General features: G+C 36.4%; 1 protein-coding gene across 1 annotated transcript; it reads right to left on the reverse strand.

Moving 5' to 3' along the window:
- Nucleotides 1–9,714: 9,714 nt before the first annotated feature.
- Nucleotides 9,715–11,827, reverse strand: LOC115962466. Its single transcript, XM_031081308.1, has one exon. It carries the CDS (start codon nt 11,623–11,625, stop codon nt 10,276–10,278), a length of 1,350 nt encoding a protein of 449 aa, XP_030937168.1. The 5' UTR covers nt 11,626–11,827; the 3' UTR covers nt 9,715–10,275.
- Between the last annotated feature and the right edge of the window lie 15,578 nt (nt 11,828–27,405).

Below are 27,405 nucleotides of genomic sequence, written 5' to 3' on the forward strand. Positions count from 1 at the left end.
GCGGTATCATCCCCTCTGAAACTCAAGAACACATCATATATGAATTGGTGGGTGATGGAGGAAGAGGAGGCTTGTTTGTTTGTCAAAAAAGCCATAGTGAAATGGTACGTTTGAGAAGATCTAAAAGGAAGAAGAGAAAGAAAGCTTGATGAAATTAGGCAAAGGAAAGTGAATGAAAATTAAAATAAGAGGTTTTTCTGAATGGATTTTGAGAGAGAATGGGAATGGCAGAGGGAAGAAATTGAATGCTAGTTGTTGTTTTGAGGCCGAGAAGACTATGGGCCCGTTTGGTAGAGGAGTTTGAGTAATGTTGTTTGAGTATTTTTAATATACGTGTAGGTGAAAAAGTGTATGAAAATATGTGTAATATTATTTAAAATGCTCAAAAGTGTGTTCAAAATGAGCTACTAAACGGGCCTATATGATAGTCTACTGTGAAAATACTATTTGTAGTATGACTAACTTTTTTTAGAGAAAACAATTTTTTAGTTGGTGGCCCAAACTGGCCGTACATTGTGAAAATACTATATGGAGAGTAGCTATCCATACTGATTCACTTTCACACTATTGCCTTTGCACCCAGCACGTTAGGAAGAAATTTTTTCGGTGCACGCTTATTTTTGGAGTGTAGCTAAGCTAGCTAAAGCTTATGCGTTGTGACTCATTTTCAAATTTCATATAAAGCAAAGGAAAAACAATTTCCTTCCTCTTAAATAAAAAAGAGAATCTTTAACTCTGTGGTAAATTATTCCCTGAGGAAAGTAGGAAGAAATTTCTTAGGTACACGCTTATTTTTGGAGTGTAGCTAGCTAGTATGTTAGAGCATCTACAGCAATGGAGTTAAAAATTTAGTTATTTGACACTACAAAAAGTTACTTTATTATTTTACCTACACAACACACATGTTACAACAGTAGATCTATTTTAGCATTCAACCTAATAAAATAATATAAACATCACAATAAAATAATATATCCGCTATAATAAAATAATATATCTACTACACACAACCATCACAGCCACACACACAACCACAACCACCACCACCACCACCACCACAGACCACAAAAAAAAAAAAAAAAAAAAAAAAAAAAAACACCAAGCCCATACCCACCAAACCCACAAGGCAACACCCACACCCACCACCACGAAATCCACCCAAGCCACCACCACGAACACACCGATCTACTCACAAACCCACCCACACAGACACAGTATTGAACCCAGCGACCCACTCACGAATCACACTAACCCACCACAGCACACCAACCACACCACAGCACACCGACGCCGATGAACCCAACCGACGCCAACTATTCAACCACAACACAGCCCACCGATGTCGACGAACCTAGCCACCCACCCACCAACGCTGATCGGAAAACACAAGCCCACTGCCTACAATAGATCGGAAAAAACAAACACAAACCCACATCGACGCTGGGCATGAGATAGTAGAGAGAGGGTGGAGCTTGGAGGTTCGGCCTTTGAGGTGGAGATCTAGAGAGAGAAAATGCGAGACAGAGTGGTTGGCGCAGGGTAGGGGCTTGGTCGGCGACAATGGGCAAAAATGAAGAGGGTGAGGACTGAGTAGAGAGGAGCAACAGGCAGAAATGGAAAAGAGGAGAGAAGAAAAGAAAAGAAAAAAATAATATTAAAATATTCTGATCAGTGTGAACGCAACATAAAATAGTTTTTTTTATTTTATTTTTTTTATTTTTACCTTTAAGCTACAATGCACAACTATATTTAGCTATGCACTATAGCTGAGAAGCTAAAATTTTTAGTTTTAGCTCTACTGCTGCAACCCTCTTTTTTATGTTTTGGTGTAGCTAAAATAGCTATATAGCTATTTAGCTACACTGCTACAAATGCTCAAACTTAGAATGGTTGGTGTTACTTAAACCATTATATTCTTGGGTTAGCATTCCTGTAGTGATTGTACCTGCAAAGGAAGGTACCTGCAAAGGAAGAAAGAAAGACTCTAGTGTTTACCTTTGAAAGGTTAAAAGATGACTTAAGTGCAATTCTTAATTCAAATTCAATTAACTCAATTGATAAAATTTTTTATGGTTGAATAAGAGATCTAAAGTTCAATATTCGCTTCACCAAAAGCCTATTGATGTCTTAATTTGATGATAAAATTTGATAATAAAGAGTTATCATCAGAAGCTAACATCATAGTTTGAAACTCCTTAAAAGAAAGTGCAATCATTAACAAATCATTTTAGTCTAAAAAAAAAGGTGCAATTGTTACAAATCATTTTAGAAAAGTTTTTTATCATCAGGTTCAGATGTTATAAGTTGAAATTCTCTAAAAAAAAGTGCGCGACCCAGGCCAGGCTGAGCGCGCCGTGCGCGACCCAGGCCAGGCCGCGTGCGCCATGTGCAACCCAGGCCGACCGATCTAGGTTCTTCTATTCTGGGTTCTTCTCTCTTTCTGTTTCTGGTTTTTTTTTTTTTTTTTCTCTGGATTCTTCTCTGATACATTCTAGGCAATTCGCCTCTCTCATCTGATCTGATTGTTGTATTTCTTTAAAAAAAAATTTGTGTATTTTGGCTTGTACGTGAGAGTTGAAATTTTTTTAAATTTTTTTGGTTTATAAATCGAGTCTTAGAAACTCGATTTCCAAGTAGGAAAAAAATGCCACATCAGATCATGAAAATCGAGTCTTTGAGACTCGATTTATAGACCAAAATCGAGTCTCTTAGACTCGAGATGCTAGTAAATAATATAGTTTGATAACTAGAACTACTAACTATATACTTAGGATTTTATGGCCATTTGGCCATTTTGGCCCAAGAAAAGACAAAAGACTTACCTTTAACCAGCTGTAAGGCATTTCCCTTTCCCCCCTTTGAGTGTTTACTTTTGTAAAAGTGAAATTGATTTATGATCAACTTTGTCGGCCAGTATGATTATTTTCAAACTTTACAGGCCAAAATGTATTTTTAGTCATTACATTTTAGGTTAATTTTTATTTTAGTTCTAAAATTAATTTTGCTACTACTGTAGTCCCTAAAAAAAAATCGTTTCTCTTTTGATCCCTACCGTCAATCTACTAACTCTTACATGACAAACAGAATAACCTGCTTGTTGACATGGCACTGACATGACGCTAATGTGGCCGTTAAAACATTATCGAAAACATTATTTGGCATTTTTTAAATGCCAGCTCACCATTTTAATTAATGAAAAATTAAAACAAAAAAAATTTAATTCCTCAATTTTGATTTTGATTTTAAAAAATAAAAAACAAACAAAAATTTTACTTTTTTAGTTTTAAACGAATTTTTATTAATCTAATTAAATTAATTAGAAAATTCAAAAAAAAAATTATCATTAGATCATTTTACTTTTAAGTGTATTTACTTTTCTTTAAGTGAGTTAGTCAAAAGCATCAAACAATTTTTATTATCATCTAAGTTTAGAGAGAACTCTACCAAAAAAAAAGAGTTTAGAGGGAGAGCGAGAGAGAGAGAGAGAGATGAGGCCGGCGGTTTGGAGCAGATCCAGAGGAAGGGGTCGGTGATGGTTTAGAGAGAAAGGAACTCGATCTCGGCCTCCGTCTTGGCCACCACCTTGGCGTGGGTTTGTTGACTGATCGGTGGGTTTAGTGACTTTTTCGATGGCAGTGGTGGTCATGTTCTGGATTTTTTGTGGGTTTTTGAGCTGAAGTTCATGTTATGGAGAAATGTTTTTGATCGGCGGGGTGGTGGTGGCTTGATTGTGTCGGTCAATGGTGGTCATGTTCTGGAATTTTTGTGGGTTTTGAGCTGAAGTTCAAGTTATGGAAAAATGTTTTTGATCGGCGAGGTGGTGGTGGCTTGATTGTGTTGGTCAATGGTGGTGGGATCTGGGTTTGATTGTGTTGATCTGGGTTTGTTGCGATTGGTTTCTTGATCTGGGTTTGATCTGGGTTGGTTTGTTAACTGGATTTATGGGTTTGATTTGCTGAGAATTCGGTGTTGATTGTGTTAGAATTTGGGAAAGAACATGAAGAATTCGATGGTCTTGATTTATAGTAGATCTGATGGTGCTGGGTTTGATTTGTAGTAGATCTCTAAGGTGTTGAATTTGGGTTTTTTCTTCTTGTTTTCATTTATGTCTTAGTGATCTGGGTTTGAGCTCTTAGGTTGCTGGGTTTGTTTTCTTATGATGGGTTTGAGTTCTTGGTTGGTAGGATTGAATTGGGAAGGGTATGAAGAATAAGTTGTAAAATGAAGAACAAGTTAAAGAACATTAAGAAATTTTTTTTAATTAAAATTTTTAATTAAATTAGATTTAAGTTTTTTTTAATTTAATTTAATTTTTTAAATTTTCTAACATGGTTTTTTTTTTTAATTAAAATGCTGATGAAGCACTTAAAAAATGTCAAATAATTGTTTTAATAATTTTTAATGGCTATGTCAGCGTCATGTTAGGGCCACATCAATAAGCAAGGTATTCCATTTGTCACGTAGGAAGTTTTTATTAGTGGATTGATGGTAAGTTCAAAATAGAAATGATTTTCTTTTTTTAAGGATTACATTACTAGCAAAATCAATTTTGAGACCAAAATCAAAATGAAAATTAATCCAAAATATAAGGACTAAAAATACATTTTTGCCAACTTTATAAAAAGCAAAGGAAAAACAATTTCCTTCCTCTTAAATAAGAAAGAGAATCTTTGACTCCGAGGTAAATTATTCCCTGAGCGAAGTAGGAAGAAATTCCTTTGTTTACCTGGAAGTAGGAAATACTGCACTGCCTACAAAATAATAATCTGCTTTTAGATGACCTGTTGACGGGATTTGGGCCATAAAAATGAATATATTTGTAGGCCTAACACTTGAAATCGTGTTCTAGGCCTAACACTGCTGCTAATGCTTCCAATGAACATTATAAACTTATAATAGTCGAGTCCAACCAGACGCTCTTTCCTGAGCAAAAAATTTGATACAGCTGTGCTACCTGTGAAGAACAAAATTACCAACAACCTCTTTGTACCACATTTAAAAAGGCCTCCTTAAATGGAAAGACTAATAGCAGTAGTACTAAGCCAATGCTAACAACCAGCGAGTACCTTTCACCAATCTCTAGATTTACAAATATAACAAGTTCCATGCCACTTTAGATTTTCATTTGCAAAGTTGTCTACCAAAGCCAGGATACTCCTGCACAGTAGATTTAAACCATAAAAGAAATTTAAAAGGAGCAAATCATCTAATATAAATCCAGCTATGTTCCCACTCTACATGGTAAGAAAACTCCTAAATCCAACCTTGTCCCTACCATTCTTTTTCCTTCAATAATCACATTTAATCATTAAAAATAAGCAAAGACAAATCCTAGATTTTTTGGGGCAATTATTACTTAAAAAGTTAAAAATAAAAAGTATTACATGAACATTAGGACAAACCACTGCATTGCGCCTAATCCTGCGCTTGATAAGAGGACTGCTCACAACATGCTTATTGCAAAAGAATTACAAGATGATCGCGATATACACATTTATTCCAAATCAACTTCAAATTTTATTCTCTTCCGGTAACCAAGCTAAGCTACATCACATGATCATGTATTTGAATAGCAATTTGGCAAAGTAGACAACAATAAAAAGAGCATATTTTCAAGTGTTATTAGTGTGTGATACATTTTAGTGTCCCCATGCTTTGATGTATGGAAGTTCTTGAGGACCTAACAGTTACTCTTAACAAAAGAAAACACGTAGATACACAAAATACAGCATTAGTACTGCCTTGTACAAAGCATTTTTTGGAGGACAAAGAAACATCGTTCCTCATTCACAGGTATTTTGAAATTTATGCTCCATTTCAAAGCCTGATACACAAGTTATTGAAACAAAACTTGAACTCTTATAACAACTTTTCCCAACCCAAGTAGTAGCAAATTGTATATTGTCCTTTTCCCCCCTTCCTGCCCTTGCTACTAAACTAAGCTGCAAAGATTAGTTTAATCAAATTTTTTACCTTAGTGTGTGAAGAAACATTAGGAGTGGAGTTCATTGGCATGCTAGGTATTGTAGCCCAACTATAAGACTTCAGGCTCCAGAAGCAAGGCATGGTGTAAAATTGCCATCTTGTCAAGGCCAGGGAAGTGGCCCAACAGGCTTCAACAAAAGGACCAAGCATGCAAATTTGACATTTCTCTCTACTCATTTTAAAACCAGCAAGGGAGGGAGGGGGGGAGGTTGTAAGGTACAAAAGTTGGAAAAAAAATATTGTCATCTGTACTGTCCAGAAATTCTAAGAATATCAATTTTGAGTTCTCCAAAGTTGAGGAGTTAGTCAAATCTTATAGAAAATGGGCATGGTACAATCTGCTTTCTGGGGTTACTAAACGATCTTTTTCCTTTGATGGGGAATAGCATTGTTTTATAACGGGCAAAACTTAGGTACAAATACAATTAGTTAGGTGTTGTACCTTAAGTTCAACTACATGTTGTTTCTATCTTTATCTTAACCCAAAAAAGAAAAAAGAAATCAATTACATGTTGCATTGAAGATTGATCAATGTAGTACAAACAATGTTATCTTTTCTAATGACAATTAAATTCAACCATATGACTTATTGGCTGATGCAGTCATATGGTTGAATTTGTCTGGGATACCTAAAGGTACAACATTTGAGGAACTCTACCTAGGTTTTACCCATTGGAAATCTAGTGATTCCACTCAAACTTGGTGTGGTGTTTTGCTTTCGTAGTTATCTTGAAACTCTTTATTATTGCAGAATTGGAGCTTTTACTCATTGTAGAATCAATAGTTAGAGAAATCTGGGGCATCAAAGACACCACTTTAAAGGGCCCACCCAGAACCCTGCATATGACCAACCTTAATAATTTATTTGTGTGTTCAGCAACTATGCTTAGCTATATAGAACAGAAGGAAGAATAGTTCGAATGCAAGTGTGTGTGTATGTACTACCCCTCAATCCAAATAAGCTATTAATAAAAGTACTAAAGGAAGCCAAAGGTTGCGCCTTGTATGCAAGAGATTTCATGACCACCTTGGAATCACCTTGCAAAATACCTTGGTTAATACCAACTTCCAGGGAAAACTCCCAGGCTCAGGCAGTAGCTACTGCTTCCACCTCATCTACTTGATTGCTCAATTTGATAAAATATTATTAATTTATTTTAATACACACAAAATTTGTTCTTAATCCATTCAATGCAGAAGAAATTATCTCATACAAAATATTTATACTCAGAAAATGGATCTACAAATATGTGAGTCCACTACATGCGAGAGGCTGGCAAAGTATGCTTCCATCTAATGCTCCAGTCACCTAGAAGGGACATGATGTATGATAGTAAACAGTGAAAAGAAAGCTTTTGCTAGTGCTGATAGAAAGAAAGAGTAAGGTTCTGCCAAGAGCCAGGGATCTTCTTGCAGAAAAAGAGTTATTTGTCAAGTGATGCAATTCAATAGCAATTTGACAAAGTAGACAACAATGAGAGTAGAATCTTTGCAAGTGTCAGTGTGTATATAAATCTTAATTTCCCCATGTTTGATGTGTGAGAATTCTCAAGGACCTCCTTGTTACTCTCAATAGAAGAAAATATATAATTACACAACATACAAAACCAGTACTGCCTTGTACAAAACCTATTTTGGAGGACAGAGACACTATTCCTCATGCATAGGTTTTGTGAAATTTATGCTCCATTTCAAAGTCTGGAACATAAGATATTGAAACAAAATTTGAATTCTTATAATAACTTTTCCAAATCCAAATGGTAGCAAGTTCTATATCGTCCTTTTTTCCCCTCCATGTCCTTGCTACTAAACTAAATTGCAAAGACTAGTCAAGGACAATGTAACTTCATTGAACTTTTGACCTCAGTGTGTGAAAAAAAATTAAGAATTCATTGACATGGTTGGTATTGTAGCCCAACAATAAGATTTTGGGTTCTAGAAGTGGAGCATGATGTAAAATTGCAAACCTGGCAAGGCCAGGAAAGTAGCTCAACAAGCTTTAACAATGGGACTAACCATGGAGAGACAAGGTGACTCCCAGGATTTGAGATTTCTCTCACCACAGTTTAAAGCAATAACTTTGTAAGGGAAAACAAAGAATGAAATGTTACAAGGTACAAAAATTTAAAATATTTTGTGAAGTCTACACCCTACAGAAATTCTAAGAATATGAATTTGGAGGTTTCCAAAGTTGAGGGCGGTCAGATCTTATGAAAGATGGGCATGGTACAACCAGCTTGTAAAGGTTTTTAAATAATCTGTGTCCTTTGATGGGAATAGCATTGTTTTCAGTTAATTGGTAATCCAATGCTTCCTCTCCGACATGGTGTGGCATTTTTCTTTCCCATTTTTCTGTAATATCTTTATTATTGCATAATTGGAGCTTTACTATTTGCAAAATCAACAGATAAAGAAATTTGAGGAATCAAAAACACCCCATTAAAGGGCCAACACAAGATACCAGCATATGAGCCACATTTATAGTTTATTTGTTTTGTGTTCAGCAACTATGCTAAGCTATACAGAATAAAAAGAAGAACTAGAACAGATATTGCAAGCACATGTTTTGCTCTACATGATGTATGCATCCCAAGATTTAGGATGGAAAGGACCAGAACAGATTATATAAGAAATGAGATGCATATATAAAATGGTAGTGGGAAAGGGAAGAACAACATTTAAGGAACTGATCATGAGATCAAGCTCAGATGAACTGAGTCAAATGGCAATGCTAACATTTTTCTAATACTGATTCTTCTCTTTCAGAGATAATGGTTGCATCATGAATCATGAGTGACTCTGAAAGGTTATCCCCCCACTTGCTCAGCCATAACGTTTTTGCTAACATATATAGGAAGCCATACAAACTGATAGGAAACTAAGAGAAAGGTTTCATGGCAAACTCATTAGTCTCATATCACTTGAGTAATTTAATATTCTGGGATGCAAAAAGAGCTTAAACACAACAAAAATTCAGAAGTACAGTCACAAACATAAAAAATATACAGACTGCAATTGCCTTATCCTATAGAATTTTGGAAGAGCAGTATGGCTTTCAGGTACCAGCTTTGAGAAAGAAGAAACTATGAAGTGGCAATTGAAATTCAAGCGTGAAAAGGTAAAAGGCTACAGATGAAAAGGGCGCAATAGCATGTAACATATGCCTCCATTGATTAATGGAAGACCCCAGTGTAGGTAGCCATTAGCAAGCTCACCAATTGGGGGCAATGGCTTTGGTAGTAACTTGTAAGCAACATTAACAAAGGTAATGACACTATAAAAGAAAACATACATTCCCTCAAGCTACTCTACTGGACACATTTAGGGAATTCTCAAGCAATTGATCTGAACACCAGTCCTTAAAAGTTAAAACTTAAAACAGTACACGACATAAATTTAGATGATAATGTCCTTTGAGTCACACTGAAACCAGGTATAGGTGCTACTTTATGCAACAAACCCCCAAGTCATTCCATAGCATCTACCAAACAAGAGGCCCTTACCAAGAGATAGTTCTTACCATTATTAAATAGACTTATTTAATTTTCACCAAAAAAAAAAAAAAAACTAGACTTATTCAAGCTGACTAGCTGAGAATCTTTAATAAGAAACCATTCCCATATTAGACTTCGAATATGGCATCATGGGATTAGTATAGTACAGAACAATTACTAATTAAATAGAAAAAGTAAAATAACACAAAGAGATGACAGAGATATTAGACTGAAAAAGAACAAACGCATAGGTAGTCATCAATCAATGCAAGTCAAAATAGATATGATAACAAAAAAAAAAAACAAAAGAAACTAACCTTTTTAGAGAAAACAACAGGAGAATGATAAGAATTGTAAAAATGTATGGTTTCTGAGTAATATCACAAGACCTGAAACACCTAAACATCGTAGAGTACGACATTTGAATCACATTTTTAAATAACATCAACCTTAGAACCCACCCTTACTGTTGATGAAAAAAGGGAATTTGAGAGAACCACCAGCTAGCTGGATCATAAAGATTCTTGTGCAATGCCATACTCCTGTCTAATGTAATCAGAGCAGGCCAAGGGTTACTGACTTCTTCTAAACTCAAATTTCAAATTGCCAGCCCACATAGCCACCTCCATAAAACAAGTGCATGGGGTTTGTCGCCATACATAAAAGGTTCAGCTCAACTTTGACGAGTTTCTATTCATCACCCAATGTGAGCAATAAAGATGGGCTAAACTAAATGAAGATGTGGCCAAAGGCAGTGATTTGTTCCATCATTGCCATTTGTTGAACTCATAATAACTCAAATTTTTAAATCAAAGGGGAACCCTTGAAATTCTATCTTGCCTTGGTGTGCACTAACAACATCTGGAACCTCCTTCTGATATTTGCTCACTAACTTGTCCACAAACCTCTTCTCAGTCATTCTGAACACATAAACAATGCTAGTTTCTTCCTTAACCAACCCCTTTGATATCAAAAGATGCAGAACTGAACACCTTGGAATAATCCTCTTCTCCAAGCTAAGCAGTAGAAGATTTGGATTCTTGGAGATCATTGAAGGTGTCATATTCAGTTTGTTCACAAAGAAACTCATCAATTTCCTGATTTTATTCTCTGAAGCAATCATACACATGGGTTGCTTTTTGAATGCTGCATAAATCTCATCCTTTGACAATCCAAAACTTTTAAAAGCTTCTACCTTTTGCTCCCACAAAGATTTACTCATAACCGCCATGGAACGTATGGCTAGAACAAATAGCAGATTATTGGGATCGAAACCCAATTTCATAACTTCATCAACAATCACACTAAACCGATAAGTCTTCATAAGCATTGATTTTGGTTGGATCAAGAACATTTTCAAAATTAAGGACATGGGTACACCACGGCTTACCAACATCGATATGTTGGGCTGTAGCACTTTTTCCACTTTACATTCAAGTACCCTGTAGCATGCCTTTATAGCCTTCACGACATTCTCATCATTGCCAAGAATCCGCCTAAGTTCTTGAACACAAGGAATGATTTGGTTTTCGAGGCTCCTTTCTAGAATATAAGGCTCGGTCGACAAAATCTTCGCAATTTCAAGTTCTGACAAGCCCAAAGATCTGAAAAACTCAAGCTTTGGCTTAAAAATCTTATGTGCATTAAACAAATACAATGTTGGACGCTTCATAGTCAAATCTGATATTTGCTGATCACTGAAACCATGAGCTCTAAAGAACTCAACCACAGTGTATGCATCACTTTCAAGCACACGTGGGTCTTTGGTAAGCATTTTGCCAAGGCTAGTGCTAGAAAACCCCAATGACTCAAACAACTCCAAGTTGGGCTTCAGGGTATTGTCTAAATCAGCCAAAAGCAAGACTGGACGACTAGTAATTAAACTTTTGACATGGGTCTGAGTCAAACCGTGAGTTGTCAAAAGTTCCACAACTGAGTTGGGATTCTTTGTGCTCACAATGTTGAGCTTCTTGGAAGCTGAAATGGCGGATTCTAAGGACAACCCACATGATTTTTGAAGGAAAGAGACTGTAAAAGATGGTGTTTCGATGGTATTAGAGAGTTTTGAGAACAAGTGGGCATGGCTTTGTGGTAAAGCTCTGTGCTTTAACTGTTGTGGGAGGTTTAAGCAAACTAAACGAAACATTTGATTTGAGATTAAAGCTAGTTGCTTTAAGTGAAAAAGAACGAAGATTTGTTACCTGGCTTGAGAATTGAGATTGTTATGTGATAGTCCAGTTGAGTTTGAGCAGCTTCAAGCAATGTCGAGTATCGACCTCCCTCTCTTTTCTGAGCTGTGGTTTTTCACTTTTCACTTTTAGTTCAGAAGCTAGAGGTGGATTTGAGGACGCACCGTTTTGAAGGTGTAAATGGGCTGGGTTCACACTTCAACATGTCACTTGCACCTGTAGTTGGCCCAAGTGACTTTTAATGGACGAGGGAGAATAATAAGCGTCTTTTTTCTTTTCTTTTTATTTATTTTTTTTTTTTTTTGTGGGTGAATTCCATGTCCGAACTACTTTTGCCGGACCAATTGAAGGTTCAGTTTCTAGTTGAATTTGAATCGATTGGTCTGATATGATTTTTTTAAACCATGGTGAATTTATCAAAATTATACAAGAAAATAAAATTGATTCAGTGTATGATTGGTTGGGGTGATTTTGGAGGAATGAAAGGAGAAAGGGAAAAATAGAAGATATTTTGGGTGAAATGGGTGTTTGGTTAGAAGGGAAAAAGAGGAGAAAAAATTATGAGGTTCGGCTGTTTTTTTTAATGGGCTAACCATAATCCAGCCCCCCAAATCAAGAAAAATTGGGGAGAAAAGTGAGGATTTTATGGAAATTACCTATCTACACCAAATCCTTTGGCCTTCTCTATTTTTTTTTTTTTTTTTCTTCTCTCTCTCTTTTAAGTATTTGGATTTTATTTTTCTTACCTTAACTCTCTTTTCTTTTTTCTTTTCTTTTTTCCATGAAATGTTTTGTTCAAAATTTATGTAATAAGGTCATTACAGTAATATTTTCTATTTTCTAATTTTCTTCGAGAAATGCAATGTTCACAACATTTTCACGATAAATCATAAATGATAGCTTGTTACTAGTTATTATTGTTGGGGCATAAAAGTAATCTCAGTGATATGTTCAAATTTGAACCAATAATAATTAACTACTTATGATTTGTTATGAATATAGCATCTCTCTTTTTCTTCTTAACAAAAAAAAAAAAATTCTCATCTCTTCATTTTTCCACCACCATACCAAATCAAACCATTACCAAGCCAATGAATACCAAATTGAACCATCAAACCCACCACCATGCGATCACGAACAATAATGTACACTTCTTAAACCAAGCTGGCAAACAAAACTCAAAAGGTTAACGTAAGTTTAAGGATGATAAATCAATAATAAAAACCAAATGAGGTGTGAGAGTTCGAGAGAGAAACTTCAGTCAAAGAGTATTCTTCCACTTTTTTCTCCTTCCTTTTATTTTATTGAATAGAAATTAATACATATATATATACACACACTATATGAATAAGAAATTTTGGAAGAAGTTAGCCCAAATTCTAATTCATTTGCCCTTTTAAACTCAAAAACATGGGTTAAAGAGATCTTTAAATTGTACTAACTTAAGAATCTACCGATTATTTAACTTTTTAATTTAGGTATTTTATTATCTTTTTATATTTGATACTTCTTGTTTTTTTTATTTTTTTTAACACGTGGAAAAATACAAAATACCCGTAACTTTGACTCAATTCGACCTATTTACAATCGATTTAAAGTGTATGTTTGGCATGTTTATATATATATATATATATATATATATATATATTTGGTTAATAGGCATAATATTAAACAACAAAAGAAGTTACAAACCAGCCACAGAGGCCAAAGTAGAGGCTACATGCCTATAACTGTATAGACCATTTCTATCAAATATAAGTAAACCATCTAATTCATTAGAGGGGGAAACATCAAAAATAACAAAATCCTCCCTCATGTAGCACCCATTCTTAGCCAAGTAATCAGCACACCTGTTCGCCTCTCTAAACACATGAGCTACCCGAACTTGTGTGATGCTTGCCATGAGAGATCTGCAGGTTAAGAAGCAATGGAGACAATTTTTTATTAGTGTTGTCAATATTATTTAACATCTCCACTATTACCTTGGCATCAAGTTCCACTTCCAACTTACTAATACCCAGCTGAATAGCAAGAGATAACCCATCTCTTAAGGCCCACAATTCAGCCATAACACTTGTAGTGTACCCAATTGATCTGGAGTAACCCCTAATCCACACTTCATCACTATTTCTAATTATACCTCCACCACCAGCTCTGCCTGGGTTTCCAAGTGAAGCACCATCTGTGTTGAGTTTGTGCCAACCCGGACTAGGCTTGCACCATTTAATAGGGATAATAGTCCTAGACGTGACTTGCTTGGCTTTACTAACACAGTAAAAATATTCCTTAGCTTGGCCAAGACACACCCTATCAAGCATTGTGTTAGGAATAGAGTTGTCAAACATAACTTTGTTCCTGTTTTTCCACAAATTCCAAACAGCAAAAAGGAAAAGGAAGTACCAAGGAGTGGTGTTGACACCCTATTTTGCAACCCGTATTTAACCTTACATGGAGGGTAAAAGGGTAATTTCACATTGGAAATATGCATCTTGATTCTGGTCATTAGATCCTTAATCTCATTTCACCAAAGTGATCTTGATGTTGTAACGATTAAATCGACTGGTCATGAGCCCTAATCGGACCATTAGATTGAAAGTTATCATCAAATCAAGTTTTAATGGCTGAGATGCACTATCACAAATTGAGTCCGACTATATGTGATTATGAACAATTGATTTCAATTGATTATAAGTATAATCAATTTGAGATCGATGATGTGTCATAATTTGGTTGGTTAGGACTACATTTTATGGTAAGGTTGCACACACCTAATTAACTAGATAGTTAAACATTAATTATTCAATGAGTAATTTGTTCAATTATCTTTTAATTAGAGTAAATTTGGAACCAATTAAGTCTGAAATGGGAGTGATTGGAGCCATTTAATGTTAATTGGGAGCTAGTTTGGGGACCTATTGGTGTTAATTGTGCTGAAACTATTTTCTAACAAATGACCTCTGCTCACCATTTCATCGATATCTCTCAGAATATTTTGAATCTGTGAATGAGGTTATTTTTCCCAGAAACTAGACATCCAGGGTTTCAATTTGAGTATAAAAATGAGACGATTCCGATCAGAATTGAGGCAGATATGATTTTTCAAAGTTGGCTCTATAGGCTGTTACAGCAGCTACGGGAAAACCGAATTTTGGCTTGCTCCTCACTCCCACAAATCTTTCCATTTAATGCACCAAATTTCCCCCAAGGCTAAAATGAGGTCTAGGTTCATGATTCTTTGTCAACCCTCATTAAATAGCCTTCCATTCATATTTCCTCCACCACTACTATATAAACCCCCCATCTCCTTCATTCCAAGACACAAAAAAAATCCCCCTCTCTTCTCTTCTCTTGAGTTCTAGTGAAGTTGAGTAGTCTTATCATATCTTGGTATTCCTGAGACTCAAGGTATTGAGTGAGACTCACTCTCCCTCTCCTAGCTCTTCTTTTCCTCCACCCTTAGGACCTCCATCAAGAATCCCCTCCTCCATTATATGGATCTTGCATGAAGGTATAATCTCTTTCCCTAACTGTTTGTTTATATTGCCATGATGAGAATTTAATATTAAAGAATGATAATTCCCTTGAATATGTTTAAATGTTCTTAATTGTTCTTATGTGTTCTTCACATGTTCTTAGTTGTTCATCACATGTTCATGCATATCACTAGATTTAATCTTAAATCCACATCAAAAATATGAAAAACATGTTTGTTTAGTAATTCTTTCAAATCCTTGAATTTAGGTTTATCACTATCCATACACATTCACTAGAGTTCATTTTTTAATCCAAACGTCATGCTTAATAAATTGAATTAGGGTTTATCATATGCACACACATTAAATTCAACATACAAATTGATTGACATATTTGATGATGTGATATGAATGTTGGCCACCATAGTCTAAAAGACCGGTTTCACCGGGCAAGGTGAGTGCCTAACACCTTCTCATCTTGTAACATAGCCTCCGAGCTTAAATCAAGGGTTAGTAAATCAAATACTTATCCATGTAATTTTTGATTTTTAGATTGTAACTAGGAAACAAAGCAATGTATTTCATCTTAGATTGTATCTAGGGTTAAAGCCATGTAATTTCCTATGATCAATGTAAATTCAATTACAAATTAATAAAATGAGGAATGTTTTCATTCATGGTTTTCTTATTTTTCCAATAATTAAATAAGTGGCGACTCCATTGTAAAACCCTTAATCTAAAGGGGGAAATATAACTAGTCGAACCTCTATTTTGAGAGGCAATAACACGACTCCACCCATTCACATAGGTTTAGCCCAACATCCTATAAAAACGGGCCGGGGGCGCAGTCTCTCACAGTGGAGACTCCGCTGGGGATATTAAGGGTTAAGTTTCAATTAGGTTATGGTGGCCAACCATGTCATTGTTTGTTTATTGTTTTTTGTATATAATATGTCTAATATGTCATTATATTGCATTTCATGCATCATTTGCTTGAATGAAATTTATTTTATTTATGTGCTAGCCCGGAAGCCCGGTAGTATTAGCCGTGGATTGTGGTCTTCCTGAGATTCACATACCCAGTGGTGAACCTACCACCCACCGCGACAAGGATCATCATGGTTATGCCATGGTGGTTCATAGGGACAAACTGTACCGTTCGGACCAACGCGGCGCTCCTGGCGTCACAAGTTGGGAGGTATGACGTCCTAGCTTGTGGGAACCTTTAACCTACCTTCTACCTATGTTGTAATGACCCATAGAACCTACCTTTAGGTCGGTCCATGTAAATTGCATTTCATTACGCATTTGTATGGCCGTTGTTTGAACCATGATGACTCAAGTCCAACGCTTGAGCCCATCGTGATTGTTTGAACATTGCATGTTGTGAATGAACTCAAAACTAAAAACCTAAGATTGAACTCTACTTGAAATGGAAGCCCAATTTGTTTCTTGAATGAGTCTAAGCCCAATACTTGAGCCTATTAAAGGTGTATACTCATGATCAACATCAAAGGCCAAAAGCTCACACAAGATGCATGCCTTCTAAGTGTAAGCCCAAGCCATTTCAAGTAGATACCAAGAGATCATAATCAATGCTCAAGCCTTCCAAGTGAAAGCCCAAGCCATTTCATCATAATCAATGTTCAAGCACACCAAGCCTCAAGCATCCTAAATGGACCAAGAGGAAGCAAGTGGCCCAACTTTGCCTCACTCTACATTTGGTTCGCAACATCATGGTTAAGCTTAAAGTTTGATTGTTTATTCCATGTTTCTATGTTTCTTTGAATTCAAATTCTTCATGTAGCATTTAATGAGCTTTGTTTGTGTATATATATAATAAAAAAAAAACAATTCAAGATTTCCAAATTTCCCAAAAAAAGAGAAAAATTTCCAAATGAAAAAAGCCTTTGGACAAGGGGCATTGAGCCCTTAAGTCATTTTAAAAAAAAAAATCCTTGAACTAGGGGCATTGAACTTCCTAGTGACTTTTTTAAAAAAGACCCAATTTTTTTTTCTTTCTTTCAAGATTAAAAAAAAAAAAAAAAAGTCTCATTTTCAAAATGGTACATGAGGATCCCTTGGACAAAACATTTTTAGAATCTTGATGTTTAAAAGCTTGAGCAATCAACTTGTACCAAGGAATGATTAATTTCATTTGATCCATGTAAAGACTTTTGCTACTTGACTTAGAATATAAGAAGAAATGGTCTTAAAAGGCAATCAAAAAATCCATCCATCGAAAAATCTCGAGAATCCATGCACTTGATCCAATTTTCAAAAGTCTTTTGTTTCACATCATTAGAGCATTCATACTTTTTCTTTTAAGATGAATTTATTAAAAGAGCTTGAATCACTGTGCCTACAAGCAAGCATTACTAGGGATAGGAGGCCATCTTTGGTTAAACCAAATTATTTCCTATGACCTAGAATGTTCATCATCTATTGCTAGCTCATTTGAACCTTCAAACATTTAGCCTTTTTTTGCATAAACCCACTAAAATCTAAACCTAGGGTGGGAAAGTTCAAAGTATGCATGCTTAAATCTCATGTTGAGGAGGAGTTGACCTTGTAGTTTTGAAGCTAATTGATGAAGCTCTCCTAGAAGACATGAAAGACAAGTAGAGAATTCATTAAGCTATAAGAGATCATCAAAGTAAAAGGAGTTTTTACTCAATCAAGGAAGGAGAAATGAAATTCCATCAATGTGAGAGAAAACAAAATGTGCATCAAGTTTGAAGAACCTAAAATTCATCATGCCAAGAAGAGTAGAAGGTTCATCCAAAAGAAAGTTCATCAAAAAGGAAAAGATTCATCAAGCACAAAAAGGTGCAAGTCCATTGAGGTAAGAAAGAAGTCTATAGAGTGCATCAAAATGACCAAAAATCATTAAGTTGAGAAATACAAGGAAGAAAAAAGGTCCCCAAAAGTTAATTCAATCAAAAGATGAAAGACCCAAAAAAAAAATAAAAAAAGAAAGAAAAAAAAAGAAAGCCCGCTAGGCTGAAAACCCAAAAGGGCGGCCTAGGCAAAAGTTAGGGCCAAAGAAAAGAAAGAAAAAAAAAAAAGGAAAAATCCTAGCAAATTGGAAACTTGAAGATATAATCTAAAAAGAAAAGGATTTTACAAGATGAAAGTCTAGAGGTATGATTCAAGATGAATGAGCATAAAAGCAAATGTTGAGACAAGTGACCAATGAAGACTAGTGAGAAGATGACAAAGAAGAAATGGGACAACTCCTCTAATACTTGATTTTTGAGTAATGCATACTTGGGGGAAACATCATAGGGAATTTTGAGTCTTTTATATCTTTCATTTCATAAGCCAAACCCAGCCTACATTACAACCCATGAGTAAAGACCTCCTTGAAGTCTTGCTAGTTGTAGGTGCATCTTAAACTCTAATAATATTTTTCTCTTGAATTAAAAAGGAAAAATGCTTAAAATTGTCAAATCCCACAAGATGATATGTCCAAGGACAAATTTTCTCAAATTCTCAAATCCTCAAAATAACTCAAAAGAACTTCCAAACCTGGAGCACTCTCCTTGTTTGCACCCAATAATGTGATTCATAAATATTATCACATTTCATTTCTTGATTGCCTTTGGAGACTTAATCTGATGATGTTCAAAAGGAAGAGGCAAATTTGATTACATGAGTTTAATGATCCTGATCCTTCCTAATCAAAGAGATTTGTTTGACTCTTAAACACTTTGATTTGCCAAAATGGTTGTTCAAAGAATCACCTCTTGTTCATAATTTAAAAAAAAAAAAAAATCATTCTTTTTCAAAATCCGGTTCTCTTGAACTACGTCTTGACCTGATCCTCTATGACAGAGGTACGTAGGCAGCCTTGCAGAGGCCCGGTCCCATTCACCCAAACAACCTTGGAGAACAAAGTCAAAATAATGTGACAAAATTGTTTGGGTGCATGTTAGGTTAAGCCCATTTGTTTGCATTAAGCATGTTTAAACTTAGAGCATTGGCCTATTTATATTGTATGCAAGTTTTCATGATAATTGGTTTCTAACAAGTTAGAGAAAGAAAGCCTTTTTGCAGGAACCAATGATGACGGACCGTGATCTTCTTTCATGTTCCCCAATTGTCGCAACATCAAATGAACTCAACTTCAATTCAAGCATGGAATATGCCTCAAACTAGGGGCATTGGGTAAATACTTCCAATTCATTTCAATGAATAAATCCATTGCTAATTGAAATTATCTTTTTGCAGAAATTAAGCAAGGACTTATCCAGCAATCTGCATCAACTCCCAACCAAAGTTGTTCTCATTCAAAGGATAGGTTTTTCAAAAAACATCATCATGAATAAATCTTCATCACTTTTACTCCATCTTCATCTTCCTCACTTTTTGATAATGAATAAATCTTCATATTTCAAAAAAAAAAAAGAAAAAAAAAGACAAAAGAAAAAATTTTCAAAAAAAGAAAAAGAAAAAAAGAAGAAGGAAATTTTCAAAAAAGGCCTTGGGACTATGGGCATTGGGCTCATACTTCTTAGGTTGCTTTCAAAAAAAAAAAAAAAAATCATCAATCAAAATTTTCAATTCCTTTAAAAAATTCAAGTTTTCCAAATTCAAAAAAAAAAAAAAAAAAAAAAATCTTCATTAAATTCTTCTTCAGGAACAGAACACTATGATCTTCTTCTATATTTTCCAATGGTGCAACATCAAGTCAACTGTCCACCCTCAGCATTCATCGAAGCATGGAATATGTCCCAAACTAGGGGCATTCGCCAGGTATGCCAACTTCTTTTCAATGAATAACTTTGTTACTAATTGAAAATTTTTATTTTGCAGGTACTAGTGTAAAAGGCCACACACATCGGCATGAGCTAAGATCCCAAACACTTGGTCCTCCGAAAACATGAGCCAAGATCCAAAAAATCCTAGGTCTCTGAAAACATGAGCTAGGATCCGAAACCTTTGGTCCTCTGAAAACATGAGCCAAAGCCCAAAAACCCTTGGTCCTCTGAAAACATGAGCCAAGATCCAAAAAATCCTAGGTTTCTGAAAACATGAGCCAGGATCCGGAACCTTTGGTCCTCTGAAAACATGAGCCAAAAACCAAAAACCCTTAGTCCTCTGAAAACATGAGCCAAGATCCAAAAATCCTAGGCCTCTGAAAATATGAGCTAGGATCCAGAACCTTTGGTCCTCTGAAAACATGAGCCAAAGCCCAAAAAACCCTTGGTCCTCTAACAACATAAGCCAAGATCCAAAAATCCTAGGCCTCTGAAAACATGAGCCAGGATCCAGAACCTTTGGTCCTCTAAAAACATGAGCCAAAGCCCAAAAAACCCTTAGTCCTCTGAAAACATGAGCCAAGATCCAAAAATTCTAGGTCTTTGAAAACATGAGCCAGGATCCAGAACCTTTGGTCCTCTAAAAACATGAGCCAAAGCCCACAAAACCCTTGATCCTCTGAAAACATGAGCCAGGATCCAGAACTTTTGGTCCTCTGAAAACATGAGCCAAAGCCCAAAAAACCCTTGGTCCTCTAAAAACATGAGCCAAGATCCAAAAATCCTAGGCCTTTGAAAACATGAGCCAGGATCCAGAACCTTTGGTCCTCTGAAAACATGAGCCAAAACTCAAAAACCCTTGGTCCTCTGAAAACATGAGCCAAGATCCAAAAATCCTAGGTCTCTGAAAACATGAGCTAGGATCCGGAACCTTTGGTCCTCTGAAAACATGAGCCAAAGCCCAAAAACCCTTGGTCCTCTAAAAACATGAGCCAAGATCCAAAAATCCTAGGCCTCTGAAAACATGAGCCAGGATCCAGAACCTTTGGTCCTCTGAAAACATGAGCCAAAGCCCAAAAAACCCTTGGTCCTTTGAAAACATAAGCCAAGATCCAAAAATCCTAAGCCTCTGAAAACATGAGCCAGGATCCAGAACCTTTGGTCCTCTGAAAACATGAGCCAAAACCCAAAAACCCTTGGTCCTCTGAAAACATGAGCCAAGATCCAAAAATCCTAGGTCTCTGAAAACATGAGCCAAGATCCGGAACCTTTGGTCCTCTGAAAACATGAGCCAAAGCCCAAAAACCCTTGGTCCTCTGAAAACATGAGCCAAGATCCAAAAATCCTAGGCCTCTGAAAACATGAGCCAGGATCCAGAACCTTTGGTCCTCTGAAAACATGAGCCAAGATCCAAAAATCCTAGGTCTCTGAAAACATGAGTCAGGATCCAGAACCTTTGGTCCTCTGAAAGCATGAGCCAAAGCCCAAATTCGTTGTCCTCCAGGTAAGCATATCTTGTACTCATACAAAAAAAAAAAAAAAAAAAATTCTGCATGTATGAACTACGTTTAGACCTAATCCTCCCACTAAGAGGTATGTAGGCAATCTCCCTCGAGATTCGGTCCACATTTTGATCTAGAACATGACTGTTTGCATTTTTATTTGCATGCATCATACATTCACCACGGTTAAATACTGATTGCAAAGTTAGGTGTCTCTTTCTTACATTGGCATTCGCTTTTCAAGCTCTACCAATGAGGGGCATTCTGTTGACACCCTATTTTGCAACCCGTATTTAACCTTACATGGAGGGTAAAAGGGTAATTTCACATTGAAAATATGCATCTTGATTCTGGTCATTAGATCCTTAATCTCATTTCACCAAAGTGATCTTGATATTGTAACGATTAAATCAACTGGTCATGAGCTCTAATCGGACCATTAGATTGAAAGTTATCATCAAATCAAGTTTTAATGGCTGAGATGCACTATCACAAATTGAGTCCGACTATATGTGATTATGAACAATTGATTTCAATTGGTTATAAGTATAATCAATTTGAGATCGATGATGTGTCATAATTTGGTTGGTTAGGACTTCATTTTATGGTAAGGTTGCACACACCTAATTAACTAGATAGTTAAACATTAATTATTCAATGAGTAATTTGTTCAATTATCTTTTAATTAGAGTAAATTTGGAACCAATTAAGTCTGAAATGGGAGTGATTGGAGCCATTTAATGTTAATTGGGAGCTAATTTGGGGACCTATTGGTGTTAATTGTGCTGAAACTATTTTCTAACAAATGATCTCTGCTCACCATTTCATCGATATCTCTCATAATATTTTGAATCTGTGAATGAGGTTATTTTTCCCAGAAACTAGACATCCAGGGTTTCGATTTGAGCACAAGAATGAGACAATTCCGATCAGAATTGAGGCAGATATGATTTTTCAAAATTGGCTCTATAGGCTGTTACAGCAGCTATAGGAAAACCGAATTTTGACTTGCTCCTCACTCCCACAAATCTTTCCATTTAATGCATCAGATTTCCCCCAAGGATAAAATAAGGTCTAGGTTCATGATTCTTTGTCAACCCTCATTAAATAGCCTTCCATTCATATTTCCTCCACCACTACTATATAAACCCCACATCTCCTTCATTCCAAGACACAAAAAAAATCCCCCCCTCTTCTCTTCTCTTCTCTTGAGTTCTAGTGAAGTTAAGTAGTCTTGTCATATCTTAGTCTTCCTGAGACTTAAGGTATTGAGTAAGACTCACTCTCCCTCTCTTAGCTCTTCTTTTCCTCCACCCTTAGGACCTCCATCAAGAATCCCCTCCTCCATTATATAGATCTTGCATGAAGGTATAATCCATTTCCCTAACTGTTTGTTTATATTGCCATGATGAGAATTTAATATTAAAGCATGATAATTCCCTTGAATATGTTTAAATGTTCTTAATTGTTCTTATGTGTTCTTCACATGTTCTTAGTTGTTCATCACATGTTCATACATATCACTAGATTTAATCTTAAATCCACATCAAAAATATGAAAAACATGTTTGTTTAGTAATTCTTTCAAATCCTTGAATCTAGGTTTATCACTATCCACACACATTCACTAGAGTTCATTTTTTAATCCAAACGTCATGCTTAATAAATTGAATTAGGGTTTATCACATGCACACACATTAAATTCAACATACAAATTGATTGACATATTGGATGATGTGATATGAATGTTGGCCACCATAGTCTAGAAGACCGGTTTCACAGGGCAAGGTGGGTGCTTAACACCTTCCCATCTTGTAACATAGCCTCCGAGCTTAGATCAAGGGTTAGTAGATCAAATACTTATCTATGTAATTTTTGATTTTTAGATTGTAACTAGGAAACAAAACAATGTATTTCATCTTAGATTGTATCTAGGGCCAAAGCCATGTAATTTCCTGTGATCAATGTAAATTCAATTTCAAATTAATAAAATGAAGAACGTTTTCATTCATGGTTTTCTTATTTTTCCAATAATTAAATAAGTGGCGACTTCATTGTAAAACCCTTAATCTAAAGGGGGAAATATAACTAGTCGAACCTCCATTTTGAGAGGCAATAACACGACTCCACCCATTCACGTGGGTTTGGCCCAACATCCTATAAAAACGGGCCGGGGGCGCGGTCTCTCACAAGTGGATCCTTTATGCCTTACTTCACTTAAACAATTAGTCTTCAACCAAACTTCAAAATTGTCAGAGAAGGAACTAACAAGAGACGGAGGAACCTCCAATTTCCTCCATAAATCACGAGCAACAACACATTCACGAAGAAGGTGGACTATAGTTTCATCCTGAACTCTACACAGAGGACAAACCTTGTCACAATTTATGCCTCTTTCCGCAAGGACAACCTTCACTGGAATACTACCATGCAAACACAGCCAAAGGAAATTTGTAATTCTCGGCAAAATATCTAATTTCCATATCCAAAGGCCATGAAATTGCGTGATAGGTTCCTCCCCTTGATTTGCCAACTGGTAGGCTGAACTAGAAGTAAATTCTCTATTATTGGAGAATTTCCACATCAAAGTATCTCTCCCACTTCCATGTAATTGAATTGGAACTGTTTTAATCCTTTCTTTAATGGGCTGAGGGAGATCAAATGAAATCAGCTCCCATTTCCAAATTTGACCACAACACAAATCTGCAACTGTCAAATTTTGTTCTCCTTGCCTAAGAGACCCTTCAATCATCTCCCTAAGAGAATCACCATTAATCCAATTGTTATTCCACACCTTTACTCCAGATCCATTACCAATCCCCCAAGAAATCCCTTTTTGGAATATAGGGAAACCCAAGCGAATGGCTTTCCAATTGGGAGACGATGGAAGTTTTTCAGGATCCCTTGATCTAATTCTTGAATGGGAGCAATATTTATTTAGAATTACTTTCGCCCACAATGCATCTTTTTCATGATACATCCTCCAATTTAATTTGGATAACAAGGCTATGTTCTTAGCTCTTGCCTCTTGAATTCCCAATCCACCTTCTTCTTTAGACTTTACAATCTTGCTCCAACCAACCATGTGCATTCTTCTTTTCTCATTTGTTGATCCCCATAAGAAATCCCGGTTAATCTTATCCAACTTCTCACAAACATGAGATGGTAGGACAGCCCCTTGCATTATATAATTTGGGATAGCTGACATGACAAATTTTATTAAAACAGCCCGGCCAGCAAAAGAGAGAAATTTTGCTTTCCATCTAGCAAGTTTACTCATAACTCTCTCTACGATAAACTTGTATGGGTTTCTAGGTACCCCTCGATGTTTAAGAGGAAACCCAAGGTATTTTCCTATGTTATTGGTCTCCCTAACACCCAACCTTTCACTTATTTCCTCCTTCAACTCATCATTTACATTAGGAGAAAAATAAATTCTAGATTATCATAGCTGATCTTTTGGCCAGATTCTCTGCAAAATTTTTTGAGCACATCCAAAATTGCTTCACATCCAATAGCATTAGCCTTACTAAAAAGGATAATGTCATCCGCAAAGAGGAGATGGGAAAAGCCAACATTGTTCTTTGAAGCCTTTAAAGGTGTCCACCCTCCACTAACACACTTTTGCTCAATGAGATGCCCCAAATACTCCATACATAGGATGAAAATATATGGGGACAAAGGGTCCCCCTGCCTAATGCCCCTAGTAGGCTTAAACTTCTCTAAGGCACCTCCATTAACCAAAACCGAGGTACTCGTGGATGTAACACAGCTCATGATGATCTTAGAAATTTTTGGAGGAAAATAGAAAGCTTGGAGCACTCTGTAAATAAAACTCCACTCTAATCTATCGTAGGCTTTTTCCAAGTCCAACTTCACAGCCATAAAATCGGTTTTCCCTTTCTTCTTATCCAAAGCATGAAACAATTCTTGGGCAATTAGAACATTATCAGTGCCTCTTCTACCCAGAATAAAGGCAGTTTGAATTGGCGAAATTAGACTACCAAGTAGCGGTCTAATCCAAGCCACCAGAATCTTCATAACAATTTTATAGACCGAGTTGCAAAAACTAATGGCCCTATAATTGCTTAAGGATTCTGGATTTTGGCACTTGGGAATCAAAGAAATCAATGTCTCATTAAGGTAATTTGGCACACAACATTTTTCAAAAACACCCCTTACCTCCTTGCAAACCGAATTTTTGACCTCTATCCAAAAATGTTGATAGAAACCTGCCTGCAGACCATCTAGCCCTGGTGCCTTAAAAGGCTTAAGGCCCCATATACCAGCTTTAATCTCCTCTTCAGTCACATCCCCATCAATTCTAATTCTATCCTCATCATCCAAAAAACAGTAAGAAAAATCCGAAATATCCGAATTTATGGAAGTCATATTCAACTCAGTCATATACAAATTTTTAAAACCATTTCTAATGTAGTCCTTAATTTCAACTTCATCCGTTAGCCAATTACCCTCCACATCCTTAATACCTCTGATTTTGTTCCTATGCCTCCTAACCAACGTAGAGACATGGAAGAAATTAGTATTACGGTCTCCAAAAGTAGTCGTATTTAACCTAGATTTGAGTGCCCAATACTCCTCTTCCTGCATGAGGATTAGAGAGTACTCTGTAATCAGCTGCTGTTCCAACTCCAAAAGGAAGTCATTAGGATTATTGGCTAGCACTTTTTGCACACCATGAAGTCTAGCTAATATCCTCCTCTTTCTAGCAAACAAATTTCCAAAAACTTCACAATTCCACTTCCTAACTCTAATTACAAAATCCAAAGTTGCTTCCTGCAAAGCTCTATCGTTGGACCAAGCTTGCTGGACAACCCTCAGAAAATCATGATGCAATAACCACATGGTTTGGAAGCGAAATGGTTTATTCTGCTGATTAGCACTAGCTCTACTTAACTCAATCAAGACTGGACAATGGTCCGAAAATGTCCTTGGGAGATGAGTCACTAAAGCTTCTGGGAAAAGAACACGCCACACCGGATTAGCAAAACACCGATCAATTCTTTCTAATATCAGGTCTGAAATGGGCCTACGGTTTGTCCACGTGCACTTAGGACTCGCAAAACCCAAATCCAACATATTACACTCATCTAAACAATTCTTAAATTCTAAAGCTCTGTTCAGATTGACATGATTACCGCCAAATTTATCCTCACCACACAACACTTCATTAAAATCTCCCAACATAAGCCAAGGTAAATTGTGGAGATGGGCAACAGTTTTCAAATTTTCCCATAAAATTCTTCTTTCAGCTAACCTAGGGCTAGCATAAATAGTAGTCATAAGCCAAGTGAGATTAGAAGAATGCACCTTAACTGTAGCGTGAATTTCTTGTTTTGTGGAAGATAGAGGAGGAACTTCCACCTCATCTGATTTCCAGAGAATCCACAAACCTCGAGCATTGCCAATAGTCTCTGTAGTAATAGACCCATCAAAAGGCAGCCCTTCAATAATTTTTGTTGCTCTGTCTCCACCCACTCTCGTTTCAGTCACTACTAAAATGGCAGGTCGATGATTGATTGCCATTTCAAAAATCCTTCTCTTGAAGTTCGGGTTCAAAGCTCCTCTACAATTCCAGAGTAACACATTCATATTTACAAATTGACCCAACGGCACCTCAATCTCTGATGGATTAGCATTCATTGCTGCCGCTTCCACCATACTCCACCCTATTCTTCTCAGCAGATCCTTGGATGCCACCCAGTCTGGCTTCCAAATTATCATGTATTTCAGGATGCCTAGGATGTCCTCCCTGCAACTCAGAAGCATATCGCATCTCTGCACTGGAGCCATGATTTGGATCAGTTTCAGAGTTAGGTGATTTCCTAGGTGAGCCGTGGCCATCCCTCTGAAGTCTACCAACTTCCTCTCTTGAATGATCCATCCGGATTCGTCCCAATGGGGCATCACAGATGGCCTTCTTTGCTTGCTCAACTCCTTTGATACTTCCCACGAGATCCCTGGCACATCCGTTAGGAA

Source organism: Quercus lobata, chromosome 10 (genome assembly GCF_001633185.2).
Source record: "Quercus lobata isolate SW786 chromosome 10, ValleyOak3.0 Primary Assembly, whole genome shotgun sequence".
Classification (NCBI taxonomy): Eukaryota; Viridiplantae; Streptophyta; class Magnoliopsida; order Fagales; family Fagaceae; genus Quercus; species Quercus lobata.

Bases quoted from the DNA above. Each gene is read 5' to 3' on its own strand.
- LOC115962466 (XM_031081308.1), bottom strand. From the start codon at position 11,625: ATGTTTCGTTTAGTTTGCTTAAACCTCCCACAACAGTTAAAGCACAGA.